The sequence below is a fragment of the Hyla sarda genome, chromosome 1 (genome assembly GCF_029499605.1).
Source record: "Hyla sarda isolate aHylSar1 chromosome 1, aHylSar1.hap1, whole genome shotgun sequence".
NCBI lineage: Eukaryota > Metazoa > Chordata > Amphibia > Anura > Hylidae > Hyla > Hyla sarda.
This window is the reverse complement of record NC_079189.1, coordinates 107,316,092-107,330,214: the sequence shown is the minus strand read 5'-3', so window position 1 is coordinate 107,330,214 and position 14,123 is coordinate 107,316,092. Positions and strand designations below refer to the sequence as shown.

The window sequence follows — 14,123 nt, the reverse complement described above, 5'->3', positions numbered from 1 at the left end:
GGGATTGAATGAATTCATAGCATTTTCAAGCTTCATTTAAATGAGAAATAAATAATCCCTCCCCCAACGTCCCTAATATACTCCCTAGAAAGTAAGAAAGACCAACAAAATAAAGTAAATAATAAATATATAATTTTTCATAGTTATATTGGATCGGTCAATGAATTTGCAGCTTCTCGGTAACAATGCGAATCTCCGTATTAATATATCATTGCAGCCTCAATAAATCCATCTAAACAAAAACTGACAGATTGGTTAGAACGTGTAGCAATACCCTAACCCTGACCAGAATACACTCCCCCATACACCTGGTCCCAATCACCTTCTCTGCACATAGACACGACAGGTAACTGACGTAGCAAGCAGTGATAGGTAGAACCAGAAAGGAAGGAGGGTGGAGTGGGAATGACGTCCTATTTAAGGAAGATACAATGGCGGCATTTGGTGCTGACCGCCATCAGTGTCGGACATCAAACAACATGGCTCTATACTTTTGATGAAAGAAAATGGCCTAATATGGTTCCTGAAGACCTGGCAAAAGAAACGCGTCGAACCTAGACAATGTGAACTGCATCCTTGATCTACACCAGGTTTTTTCTTTCCATTTGCACTTTTTTCTATTGACCTCTCTAAAACAAGATATAAGGCAATGCATGCATGCAAAGTGTAAATGGATTCCTGTGGGAAAGGAAATATGATACTAAGTGAATAATAATTACGGAACACTTGTATAAAATATATCAAATATGCAAATGGATAACAAAAAGAAATAAGTGCATATTTAAATATATCAATATGATAAAGGTCATAAGTTGCTGACAATCGCATTATAGACTGTGCATACTAAATACAACTACAATTAATGACTACTAACGTTTGAACTCTACAAATTATTAAACTGGATAATATCCTCATATCTGCAATTGGCTCCATATACGCTGAACAATATGTGTGACCGCAACACAATGTGAATAGAGTCTTTACGTACTCAGAGGTTTATATGCAATCGTCCAATCATACCTGAATCTATTTGTGCATGAGTAACAAAAAGGCTACAAATTGTGTGAAATATGCATGTGGTGATTTATTGGTATTGTGATGATTGATGGGTTCACATACATAGTAATATACTCACTACAAGTAATAGTGAAGAATCGAGGTGTATGAATTACACCCTGAGTATTCACTATATAGAGCTCCACAGTGCAGTGAATATATACACCTCAGTATAATAATAATTAACAGATAACACTGTATGAATGAGGTGCTGTGGTGACTGCGAATGTCTCATGTAGAGGGTTAAAAAAGGCTGAGACATGAATACATCAATGTGAACAGAAAGCTAAAACCTAATAACGCAGAGTGGATATTAGAACTACAAAAATAAAACAAATACGAGGACGAACAACCAGGACCGTATATATTCATATGTGAATTAAATTGATCCCAATCGGAGAGTGTTATACAGTGGAGGATATATGCCTCAGCCGGTGATAAAACGATTTATTTAGGAACTTTAATCTGTAAACTATTCAAATATTACAACCAGTAGGAGTGTGAATAAGCACCTATATAAGGTGTTGGACATACGCCCAGAAGGGCAATCAACCGGCAGCAGTGTGAACAAACACATATATAGGGGTTCGTACATATACCCAGATTGACGATCCATTAGCAGGAGTGTGAACAAGCGCACATACAAGGTGTTGGATACACGCCCGGGATGGTGATTAACCCTGTATACCAATGAACACACTCATGTGGAGTATAACCAATATATCGCAACCGGCATGAATGTGAACAAGCATATAGCAATATGAGATTAATTGCAATTTAACACAGCACTATATTACGGAATTGTTGTTGTATTGTACTGGTATTCCAATGTGGATGCGCTTATTACATATCGAAATAAGAAAAGGAGAATAACGCAGGCACAGCGGCTACCTATGTGAATAGGCACCGATACTGAGATTGATCGATAGACCTTTAACACACAGGAACTTATGAACATTGTTTGAACTTTCAGAATTATTACGGAATTATGAACATTGTTTGAACACAAGTTAATCATATACACTGGTGGCGGTCAAGAAAATAATTTTTCAAAAGATTTTTTCCAAAAAAATTTTTTTCCAAAAAAATCTTTCATTCATTATTTTGTTTTTTGTTTTTTGTATATTTTTTAAAGGATAAATTAAAAGCAATATTTTAAAGGTTCCCTTTACGAAAATTCTTTCTAATTAAAATTTGGGAGACCTAACCTATGCAGTGGTCAGTACCACAAAAAACTTTTCTGTATATATATATATATATATATATTATACATACATAATGCATAAATACAAACATCATACATATATAATACATACATACATAATATACACATGCACACATCATACATATATAATGCATACATAATACATACATAATACACACCATACATACATATTACACACATCATACATACATACACATAATACACACCATACATACATAATACACACCATACATACATATTACACACATCATACATACATACACATAATACACACCATACATACATAATACACATCATACATACATACACACACATAATACACACCATACATACATAATACACACCATACATACATATTACACACACCATACATACATATTACACACACCATACATACATATTACACACACCATACATACATACACATAATACACACCATACATACATAATACACATCATACATACATACACATAATACACACCATACATACATAATAGACACCATACATACATATTACACACACCATACATACATAATACACACCATACATACATATTACACACATCATACATATTACACACACCATACATACATATTACACACACCATACATACATATTACACACACCATACATACATAATACACACCATACATACATATTACACACACACCATACATACATACATATTACACACACATCATACATATTACACACACCATACATACATATTACACACACCCCACCCCCCTCCCGTCCTCGGTCTTTTCACATTTCCTACCTGCGGCAGCCATGTTGGGGTCAGAGGCCGGGCACGTCCACTCCCATCTGCAGCACACTTTGCACCATCGCCCACTTCTTCCTCACGCCAAGGAATGGACACTCGGTGCCAGGAGTTGCGGCCAGGATCAACCCAATAGGTGTAAGCAGACGTGCGCAGCTGCGGGGCAGCCCCTGCGTCTGCAGTTAGCGCAGCAGTGTGCGCGGCCGGGGAAGGGGGAGGAGCGGTCTGGAGGAAGGGGAAAAGAGTGGCCCAGAGGAAGGGGGGATAGAGCGGCCGGAGGACAGGGGATAGAGTGGCCCGGAGGACAGGGGATAGAGCGGCCCGGAGGACAGGGGATAGAGCCGCAAATTCCGCAAATTAAAAGAAAATGCATTTTTAAACATCCGGTGTGCCCTGAAAGTCTTTCAGGGCACACCGGATGTTTAAAAATGCATTTTTTTTTTAAATTTGCGGCTCCGGCCGCTCTATCCCTGCTGCCTGCTGCCATACATGATGGGGATGTAGTCCTGAACTGTGAGCTTACATTATGTAGGCTCACAGCTCAGGACTACATCCCCATCATGTATGATTGTGACTGTCGGGGATGTCCGGTGGGGCTGGGGTTTAGTAGGGAGAAAAAAAAAAAAGTCCTGCGGCTGCGGTGATTAGGGTGTGCCTGTGCTCACCCGGCACACCCCGTGCGCACGCCTATGGCTTCCAAGTTCAGCAGCAATTTTCCAATTTTTCACAAAATTTTCAAAATCGGAATTTTTCAGCGACCAGTTCAGGTTTGAAGTGGATTTGAAGGGCCTTCCTATTAGAAATACCCCACAAATGACCCAATTATAAAAACTGCACCCCTCAAAGTTTTCAAAATGACATTCAGTAAGTTTGTTAACCCTTTAGGTGTTTCACAGGAAAAGCAGCAAAGTGAAGGAGAAAATTCAAAATCGCATGTTCTTGTAGACCAAGTTTTTGAATTTTTACAAGTGGTAATAGGAGAAAAAGCCTCCAACAATTTGTAACCCAATTTCTCTCGAGTAAGGAAATACCTCATATGTGTATGTCAAGTGTTCGGCGGGCGCAGTAGAGGGCTCAGAAGGGAAGGAGCAACAATGGGATTTTGGAGAGTGAATTTTGCTGAAATGGTTTTTGGGGGGCATGTCACATTTAGGAAGCCATTATGGTGCCAGAACAGCAGAAAACCCCACATGGCATACCATTTTGGAAACTACACCCCTCAAGGCACGTAACAAGGGGTCTAGTGAGCCTTAACACCACGCAGGTGTTTGACGACTTTTCGTTAAAATCAGATGTGTAAATGAAAAAAAAAAATTTTTCACTAAAGTGCAGTTTCTTCCCCAAATTTACAATTTTTACAAAGGGTTATGGGAGAGAATGCCCCCCAAAATTTGTAACCCCATCTCTTCTGAGTATGGAAAACCCTTTTTTAGGACGTAAAATGTTCTGCGGGCGAAATACAATGCTCAGAAAAGGAGGAGCGCCATTAAGCTTTTGGAAAGAGAATTCATTTGGAATGGTAGTCAGGGGCCATGTGCGTTTACAAAGCCCCCTGTGGTGCCAGAACAATGGACCCCACCACATGTGACCCCATTTTGGGAACTACACCCCTCACAAAATTTAATAAGGGGTGCAGTGAGTATTTACACCCCACTGGCGTTTGACAGATCTTTGGAACAGTGGACTGTGCAAATGAAAAATAAAATTTTTCATTTTCACGGACCACTGTTCCAAAAATCTGTCAGACACATGTGGGGCGTAAATGCTCACTGTACCCCTTATTACATTACAAGCGGGGTGTAGTTTCCAAAATGGGGTCACATGTGGGGGGGGTCCATTGTTCAGGCACTATGGGGGCTTTGTAAACTCATGTGGCCTTCAATTCCGGACACATTTTCTCTTCAAAATCCCAATGGCGCTCCTTCTCTTCTGAGCATTGTAGTGCGTTCGCCGAGCACTTTACATCCACATATGGGGTATGTTCTTACTTAGAGGAAATGGGGTTACAAATTTTGGGGGGCTTTTTTCCTATTTTCCCTTGTGAAAATGAAAAATTTAGGGTAACACCAGCATTTTAGTGAAAATTCATCAAACACCTGTGGGGTGTTCAGGCTCACTATACCCCTTGTTACGTTCCATGGGGGGTGTAGTTTCCAAAATGTGGTCACATGTGAGTATTTATGTTTTTGCGTTTATGTCAGAACCACTGTAAAATCAGCCACCCCTGTGCAAATCACCAATTTAGGCCTCAAATGTACATGGTGCGCTCTCACTCCTGAGCCTTGTTGTGCATCCGCAGAGCGTTTAACGCCCACATATGGGGTATTTCCGTACTCAGGAGAAATTGCGCTACTAATTTTGGGGGGCTTTTTTTCCTTTTACTGCTTGTGAAAATAAAAAGTATGGGGCAACACCAGCATGTTAGTGTAAACATTTTTTTTTTTACACTAACAGTCTGGTGTAACCCCCAACTTTTCCTTTTCATAAGGGGTAAAAGGAGAAAAAGCCCCCCAAAATTACGGAAATACCCCATATGTGGCCCTATACGGTTTCCTTGAAATACGACAGGGCTCTGAAGTGAGAGAGCGCCATGCGCATTTGAGGACTAAATTAGGAATTGCATAGGGGTGGACATAGGGGTATTCTACGCCAGTGATTCCCAAACAGGGTGCCTCCAGCTGTTGCTTAACTCCTAGCATGCCTGGACAGTCAGTGGCTGTCCAGAAATGCTGGGAGTTGTTGTTTTGCAACAGCTGGAGGCTCCGTTTTGGAAACACTGCCGTACAATACGTTTTTAATTTTTATTGGGGGGGGGGGGGCAGTGTAAGGGGGTGTATATGTAGTGTTTTACTCTTTATTATGTGTTAGTGTTGTGTAGTGTAGTGTTTTTAGGGTACATTCGCACTGACGTGTTACGGTGAGTTTCCCGCTAGGAGTTTGAGCTGCGGCGAAAAATTTGCCGCAGACCAAACTTGAAGCAGGAAACTTACTGTAAACCTGTCCGTGTGAATGTACCCTGTACATTCACATGGGGGGGCAAACCTCCAGCTGTTTCAAAACTACAACTCCCAGCATGCACTGACAGTGCATGCTGGGAGTTGTACTTTTGCAACAGCTGGAGGCACACTGGTTGGAAAACCTTCAGTTAGGTTCTTTTACCTAACAGTATTTTCCAACCTGTGTGCCTCCAGCTGTTGCAAAACTACAACTCCCAGCATGTACTGACATACCGTGCATGCTGGGAGTTGTACTTTTGCAACAGCTAGAGGCACACTGGTTGGAAAACCTTCAGTTAGGTTCTGTTACCTAACAGTATTTTCCAACCAGTGTGCCTCCAGCTGTTGCAAAACTACAACTCCCAGCATGTACTGACATACCGTGCATGCTGGGAGTTGTACTTTTGCAACAGCTGGAGGCACACTGGTTGGTAAACCTTCAGTTAGGTTCTGTTACCTAACTCAGAATTTTCCAACCAGTGTGCCTCCAGCTGTTACAAAACTACAACTCCTAGCATGTATTAATTGCCGAAGGGCATGCTGGGAGATGTAGTTATGCAACAGCTGGAGGTTACGCAACTACAACTCCCAGCATGGTGAGACAGCTGTTTGCTGTTTGAGCATGCTTGGATTTGCAGTTTTGCAACATCTGGAGGGCTACAGTTTATAGACCACTGCACAGTGATTTCCAAACTGGGACCCTCCAGAAGTTGCAAAACTACAAATCCCAGCATGCCCAGGCAGCAAAGAGCTGTTTGAGCATGCTAGGAGTTGTAGTTTTGCAAGATCTGGAGGGATACAGTTTAGAGACCACTATATAGTGGTCTCAAACTGCAGCCCTCCAGCTGTTGCAAAACTACATATTCCAGCATGCCCAAACAGCAAACAGCTGTCTGGGCATGCTGGGAGTTGTAGTTTTGCAACATCTGGAGGGCTGCAGTCTCAGACTGTAGCCCTCCAGATGTTGCTAGGCAACTTACCGACTTTCGTAGGATACAGGGAGCCGTCTTCTTCTGCCTCACGCCGCCCCCGCCGATCTCCGTCGCCGCCCGCCGATCACCGTCACCCGCAAACTCCGGAGGGATATCAGCAGTCAACCCGGTCCGGTCCCCGCCCGGCGCGCAGCGGGAACCAAAATTCCCACGGGCGTATGGATACACCCTTCGTCTTTAAGTACCAGGACGCAAGGGCGTATGCATACGACCTTCGTCCCCAACAGGTTAAGGGGTTAAAGGGGTACTCCAGTGGAATTTTTTTTTTTTAAATCAACTGGTGCCAAAAAGTTTACAGATTTGTAAATTACTTCTATAAAAAAAATCTTAATCCTTCCAGTACTTATCAGCTGCTGAATACTACAGAGGAAATTCTTTTCTTTTTGGATTTCTTTTCTGTCAGGTCACAGTGCTCTCTGCTGATGCCTGTGTCCATTTTAGGAACTGTCTAGAGCAGCATATGTTTGCTATTGGGATTTTCTCTTGCTCTTGACAGTTCCTTAAATGTACAGAGGTGTCAGCAGAGAGCACAGTGAACAGACAGAAATCCAAAAAGAAAAGAGTTTCCTATTTACTATTCAGCAGCTAATAAGTACTGAAAGGATTAAGATTTTTTTTTATAGAAGTAATTTATAAATCTGTTTAACTTTTTGGCACCAGTTGATAGAAATAAAATGTATATACACTTAAAGGGGAACTCTGATGGAAACAAGTGGAAAACAAATGTTTTCAAATCGACTGGTGCCAGAAAGTTAAACAGATTTGTAAATTACTTCTATTGAAAAATCTTAATCCTTCCAGTACTTATCAGCTGCTGAATACTATAGAGGAAATTCTTTTCTTTTTGGATTTCTTTTCTGTCTTTCCTTTTTACTATTCAGCAGCTAATAAGTACTGAAAGGATGAAGTTTTTTTTTTTTTTTTATAGAAGTAATTTACAAATCTTTTTAACTTTCTGACACCAGTTGATAAAAAATAAATAAATAAATAAATAAATAAAGTTTTCCACCGGAGTACCCTTTTAAGGAGTTAAATTAGAAAATAGGTTTTTCACTCATTTATATACACTTAAATACAATTTGGAATTGCTTTTATTTTTGTTAAATTAGTCAGATTTCAGTGACTAGCAGGGTGCCAATAATTTTAGAGAAGCCTAAAATATTATTTTAGAAATCCCCCCCAAAAAGACCTTCTTTTTCATTCCTGTCTATTTTTTGTCAATGTCATTTGGTTTATATCTTTTTTTCCTTTCTTTTGTGTTACCTTTGATTTCTGCTTGGAGGTATGGATCTAAAATATCCCAGTTCTTTCTTTCCATGTGACATTTCTGACCCATGAACAGCTTCTTTTAAAGAAATTCACAGTAGATAATTTGATCTCATGTGATTTGCCCAGATCTTGCACTTTCCTCTATATACACTTCAATTGGTTTTATTTAAACCAAACTGTTCTGGGTTCTTAAGGGGTCAGTGTTAAACTTCAGAGAAACTTAGTTGTAGATAACTGCAACCTGTTTCAATCACATTGCAGCTAAATAAAGTTCTTTGCTGACAATAGTGAATCCATAGACGGTGAGTTGGCGATAGTTGGGATAATCACAAACAGTAAAGCTGTTTAACCCTTTCAAATCACAGCAATATTTTGCCTTAAAGGTGTATTCTAAATCCCCCCCCCCCCAGCTTTTCAGACCATGATGCAAAGTTATAATACTGTGTAAAAGGCTTCTATTAACTCTGTGCTCTGCTTTGTCCTTTTTTTCATGCACGAGACCCACACCTGGAAGTGCTGTGGTGCAAGTCCTTTTATTTTACTGTTGTCTCTGACCTTTCCCAGCATTCCATGACAGAGACAACATGTCACATGATCTCCAGGGGGCATGGCTAATCTGCAGCTGGTGGGTAGCATTACTTCAGTAAATCCATTCCACCCTTACTATCCACCCACCAGCTGTGACATAGTCCGGAGCCCTGGAGACCATGTGACCTATGACATATTGTCTCTGGCCGCATGGAATGCTAGGAAAGGTCAGAGACAACAGTAAAATTAAAAGTCTTGCATTACAGCTCTTCTGAATGTGGATCCAATACATGAAAATGGGACAAAGCGGCGCATTGAGGTAATAAAAGAATATTACACAGTATTATAACTTGGTATCAATAAGCAAGGAATATTTCCATTTTTTAATATCACATGAATGCCACCCCGGCATTCTGAACTTTTTGTTCCGATGCCATCAGGTGACGGTGTCCACTCGCGGCATCCGCTCTCCCTCCAGAATAGGGGTGGAGCTGGTGCCGTTAGTGACACCCCCAGCAGGAGTCCTAATTCCCGGGTGACGAATCAGGATGATCGTGACAGTTCCTGGTGCCACCTCACTCCTGCTAGTAAAGGGTGATAGGTGCTGTCTCGGACAGCACCTATCTCCCTTTTTTTCTAAATTGATCGACGATTTGCGGTGATCGGCGACATAAGGAGGTCTCAGGACCCTCCCAGGGATTTGCACGGGGTGCCTGGTGAATGATTTCAGCAGGCATCCCGTTCCTTAAGTCCCAGGATGTCAGGGCGTGCCTGAACGCGCTGTGTCCTGGAGGGGTTAAGATCGACTAAAGGAGACTTCTTCTTAGGATGCTTTATTTTTAAGCATAACGTTTCGGAACACCTGTGTGTTTAAATATATTCAATGCATATAAATTGTAAATATGTAATGTAATTTTAAAACAGCCCTGAGTTAATGGTTTTCCTCTCATAGATAGGAAAGTAAATTATATTCTTACAGTGTGGATGGGAATTGGAGCAGGAATGGTGACTTGATGGTAGACACGATGATAGCTAAGTTAATACATCTGGCCTAGGTATTATTATGCTTAGCAATAGCAGATATAGGAAATATACATATGGCACTGGCTAATCCCAGCGTCAAACTACTGACTAGAAGGGTGTAGAAGATGTTGCTTTGGCAAAGGCCAAACCTAAACTAGTTTTTCTTAACAGGATCTAAACAGGTTTAGATCCTTCTCTTCTCCTGGGAGAGAGGTTGAATTAGGGACTCCTGCAATGATTGACTAGCAGTAACATGTAACCAAACACCATTCACCTGAGTACAGTAAATGCAAGAAATACATTTTCCAAACTCTCCAATAAGCCCTGGATGGAGCTAGCTTCTCTTTCATGCTTCCTGTTGAGGTCCAGTGAAGTTGTGCCTAGAGTGTGTGTCCAGAGTAGTGAAGTCAAGTCCTGCAGCCACAAGTCAAGTGCAAGTAAGATAAAGTCACCGTCCTGTCAGTCACAAGTCAGTCAAGTCAAGTCATCTGTCTACCCAGTGTGGCTTGCACTAAATTCTCCCGTCCAACTACAAGTCCCAGCAAGCCTGCGAGGTCTCTGTGTCACTGGTCACCTCCTCTGGCCCGGGCTGTACTGCATAGCCTGTAACAACTGTGTACCAGTAAAGCTACCGTTATCCGTAGTTCGGCATCAGTGTCTTCATTGCCCCCCTGCCTAGCCCAGGATCCAGCGGTATACCTTTGGGTAGTTAAGGATAAACCATGCCCTGGCATCACAAACACAAGGGGTTAATGATATCTGCCACTAGGGTAATTACATCTGCCCTGCACCTCCCACCCCGCCACACCACAAAATGCATTTGATAAAGTAAACTTAACAAATATCCGCTGTATGTGTTTTTTTTTTTTTTGTCTAGGTGGCCCCTGCCAAGATTTTGGAACATCTATGCTGGCATTGTAAACCAGTCAGAAATCACTCCATTTACACCAGTTTTAGATATTGAACAAATTATAGTTCACCCTGATTATGCTGGAGCAGAAAGTGGCCATGACATTGCATTATTAAAACTAAAGACACCCATCGCATATAATGGTAAGTGTTTTGTTACTGTGATAAGAGTAAGAAATAATAGTTGTTATTAGAATAAAAGCACAAATGGCTTAATGTCTTCATATAACAGATGACTTCTTGAATTATATATCTATTACATAACAGAAAAAAAATATATATAAAGACATGCTGAACATTAAGTAGACAGAAATACTTAACATATTTAAAGGGGTATTCCAGGCAAAAACTTTTTTTTTATATATCAACTGGCTCCGGAAAGTTACACAGATTTGTAAATTACTTCTATTAAAAAATCTTAATCCTTCCAATAGTTATTAGCTTCTGAAGTTGAGTTGCTGTTTTCTGTCTAACTGCTTTCTGATTACTCACGTCCTGGGAGCTGTTCCGCTCCTATGGGGATATTTTCCCATCATGCAAGGGATATTCTCCCATCATGCACAGCTCCCGGGACGTGACATCATCATTGATCAGTTAGACAGAAAACTTCAGAAGCTTATAACTATTGGAAGGATTAAGATTTTTTAATAGAAGTAATTTACAAATCTGTTTAACTTTCCGGAGCCAGTTGATATATAAAAAAAAGTTTATTGCCTGGAATACCCCTTTAACTATTTAAGTCCTATGGTGCAGAACAACTGTGCCACAAGACAACTCTCTTTGAATATGCAACTTTTCTGAAGATGGACTGATGTCTGGGGATCCAGATACCTGAGCTAACACACTTTTGTCAGCCATTGCTTGCTCAGAATCATATATTTTCAGTATATTTTCAATACTGCCCTTATAAGGTATATAGAGAGGGTGGTGATGATTAGATAGATGATGTTGGCAACCAATGGCAGCCATTGTAGAACCTTTGATCCCCTGGCCTTCCTCTTCCATCCTGCCTGTGTAAATGAATGTAGATCAATCCTTTTTATTACCAAATACTTATAAAAAAGATTGTGGCTACACTTTAAAAGTTTGATATGATTGTAAATGCTACTGGATATAAAGTGTAACTCCAATCACACTCTGGTGGCATGATATGTGTTTAAACTTCCGCAGCTTCTTCGTGGCCAGAGACTTTCCCGAGACTACAGTGATCAGGATGCAGATTTGACAGAAGTCCCATAGACAAGTCTTGGGTTCAGAAGGTGCCATGAAAATTGAAATACATATCCTGTCACTGGATCGTAACTGGAGTTGCTCTTTTAGAAACTTATAATTCACATTACAAGGCAAATAGAACCGTGTTCCAATAACATGTACATTAAACCTTAATTAAAATATCAGATGTAAAGCAACATTGTCATCTTGTTTCTTTCATTGGTTTATTCTAGATTATCAACAAGCCATCTGCTTACCACCAATTCAAGACTCCTTTGTCCTGCCTAGCACGTGCTGGATAACAGGATGGGGATACACCAATGAGTCTGGTAACTGTATTTTGCTGTCTGTTTAGAAGTTCTATAATTCAGCCTTTCAGTGTGTACCCATTCACATAATAATCAGTAGTTGTCACTATAAAATGATTCCCTAGCTAGTTATTGTTCTACAAATTATAAAGGATATGTCCATATATTTGGTAGGTTAGCAACATATAAGAGGACAACTGGGAAGCGGTAAGACTGCTGGATGAAACCACACAAGGCCTTGTATTTTGTTATCATGTAGGCAAATAGGACTGAGAATGTACTGATAAACAACTATCTATTTGTTCTTTAGACTGTTGGCCAAGTTGCTTTATTTTTATTTTGTTACACATATGGCACATTGTGTAACATTGTGACACATATGGCACTAGGCACCCAGAGTAAATTGTATACATATTGCATGCTGTGATTGTGGGACATAGAATTTCTACCTAGACTATCATCTGTGGGCAGGTGGATGTGATTGACAGCTGCCTTTTCGTGACAATAAAAAAAAAAAAAAAAAAAAAAAAAAAAACTAAAATTCTGTAGGACTGTGAAGAAGAGCAATTTCTATCACCAGGACTAATGGTCAGCTAAAGAAGATAACCCCCTTCCCTTGTGACAGTGGGCACCACTGTCACAGGGGAAGGGGTTATCTTCTCTAGCTGACCATTAGTCCTGGTGATAGAAATTGTCATGGCTGAGGATTTTAAAGGGACAGCACTTGGCCTATTCTCTGTTAAAGCATACCAGATTAACTGTTAGGGTAAATTCACACGTAAAAAATCGTCTACAGGTTTCGCTACCATTTATTTCAATGGGCCAGTGGAAAATCTGCAATAGTGGCAGATTTGCTGATTGACTGCGGATCTGTTCAAGTGAATGGTTGAGAAACTCAGCAGAAGACCTGCAGCAGATGTTGTACTGAGAACATACTTGTACTACATGTTGATTTTGGCTGGAAAAAAGGTTCACAAGGGTGTAATATTTCTGGTAAAATGCCCTTAAAAAACATTGGCCCTCATTTATCCCCAAAACACAACCAATTCTCCATTTTATTTAAAAAAAAAGGGATGTGGCCTCAGAAAACGGGCGGGGCCCTGAAAGTTTTGAAAAATCCCAACAAATGTACTATTGTTCCCAGATAAAATGTGGTCGATTTGAGCTCTGGAAAACCTGACAGCGCAGAGCAGGTGTAAATAAAGCAAAACGTAGGGAAAAGCACCAACTTAGTACATTCCACAGTAAAATAATTGTTGGGAAAAATACCCACAAAGAAGATTACACTCCACTCTTAGTAGAGAGAAAATGCTGTGGCCGGTTGTTAGCTGGAAGTCAAGGCAAATATAGAGTGCTATAACAAACTATTTTGTTTGTGGCATTTTTCCTAACTTGTGGAGCATTTTTTGGCTCAGTGGCAGTTTTTCAGTAACTATGGTGTGTTTTCATCCAGTTTGACACATTTTTCTCCCATAGATCTCCATAGCGTTTTCCCCCATTTAATGAAGCATGCAAGTTCTGAACACAATTTAGTACTATTTTCTACCTTCCCAGTGTTTTTATTTATATAGTGTTAAAAATCTACACCTACAGCTATGATTTAGCCTCATAAATGCATATTTCCCCACAATCTAGGTTAAATCCACAGGTTTGTAGTTTCCTGTGACACAGGCAATAACCCATTTTTTTATGTTAGCATTATATCCGCTATGTGTCAGCCCTGTGTAACATGCAAAAGATAACATGTAGTTATAAAACACTTAAAGGGGTACTCCTGTGCTAAGCGTTCAGAACAAATAGTTCCCAAAGCTAAGGGCCAGCG

At 40.4% G+C, this 14,123-nt stretch overlaps 1 protein-coding gene across 7 annotated transcripts in view; it reads left to right on the top strand.

Moving 5' to 3' along the window:
* Positions 1–14,123, top strand: part of KLKB1 (kallikrein B1) — a 121,527-nt gene that overhangs the window by 87,355 nt on the left and 20,049 nt on the right. For all 7 annotated transcript variants that reach the window (XM_056559379.1, XM_056559366.1, XM_056559417.1 and 4 more), the window contains 2 exons: positions 10,750–10,925; positions 12,227–12,322. In XM_056559379.1, the coding sequence (XP_056415354.1) occupies positions 10,750–10,925; positions 12,227–12,322 (272 nt within the window). The remainder of the gene's footprint in view (positions 1–10,749; positions 10,926–12,226; positions 12,323–14,123) is intronic.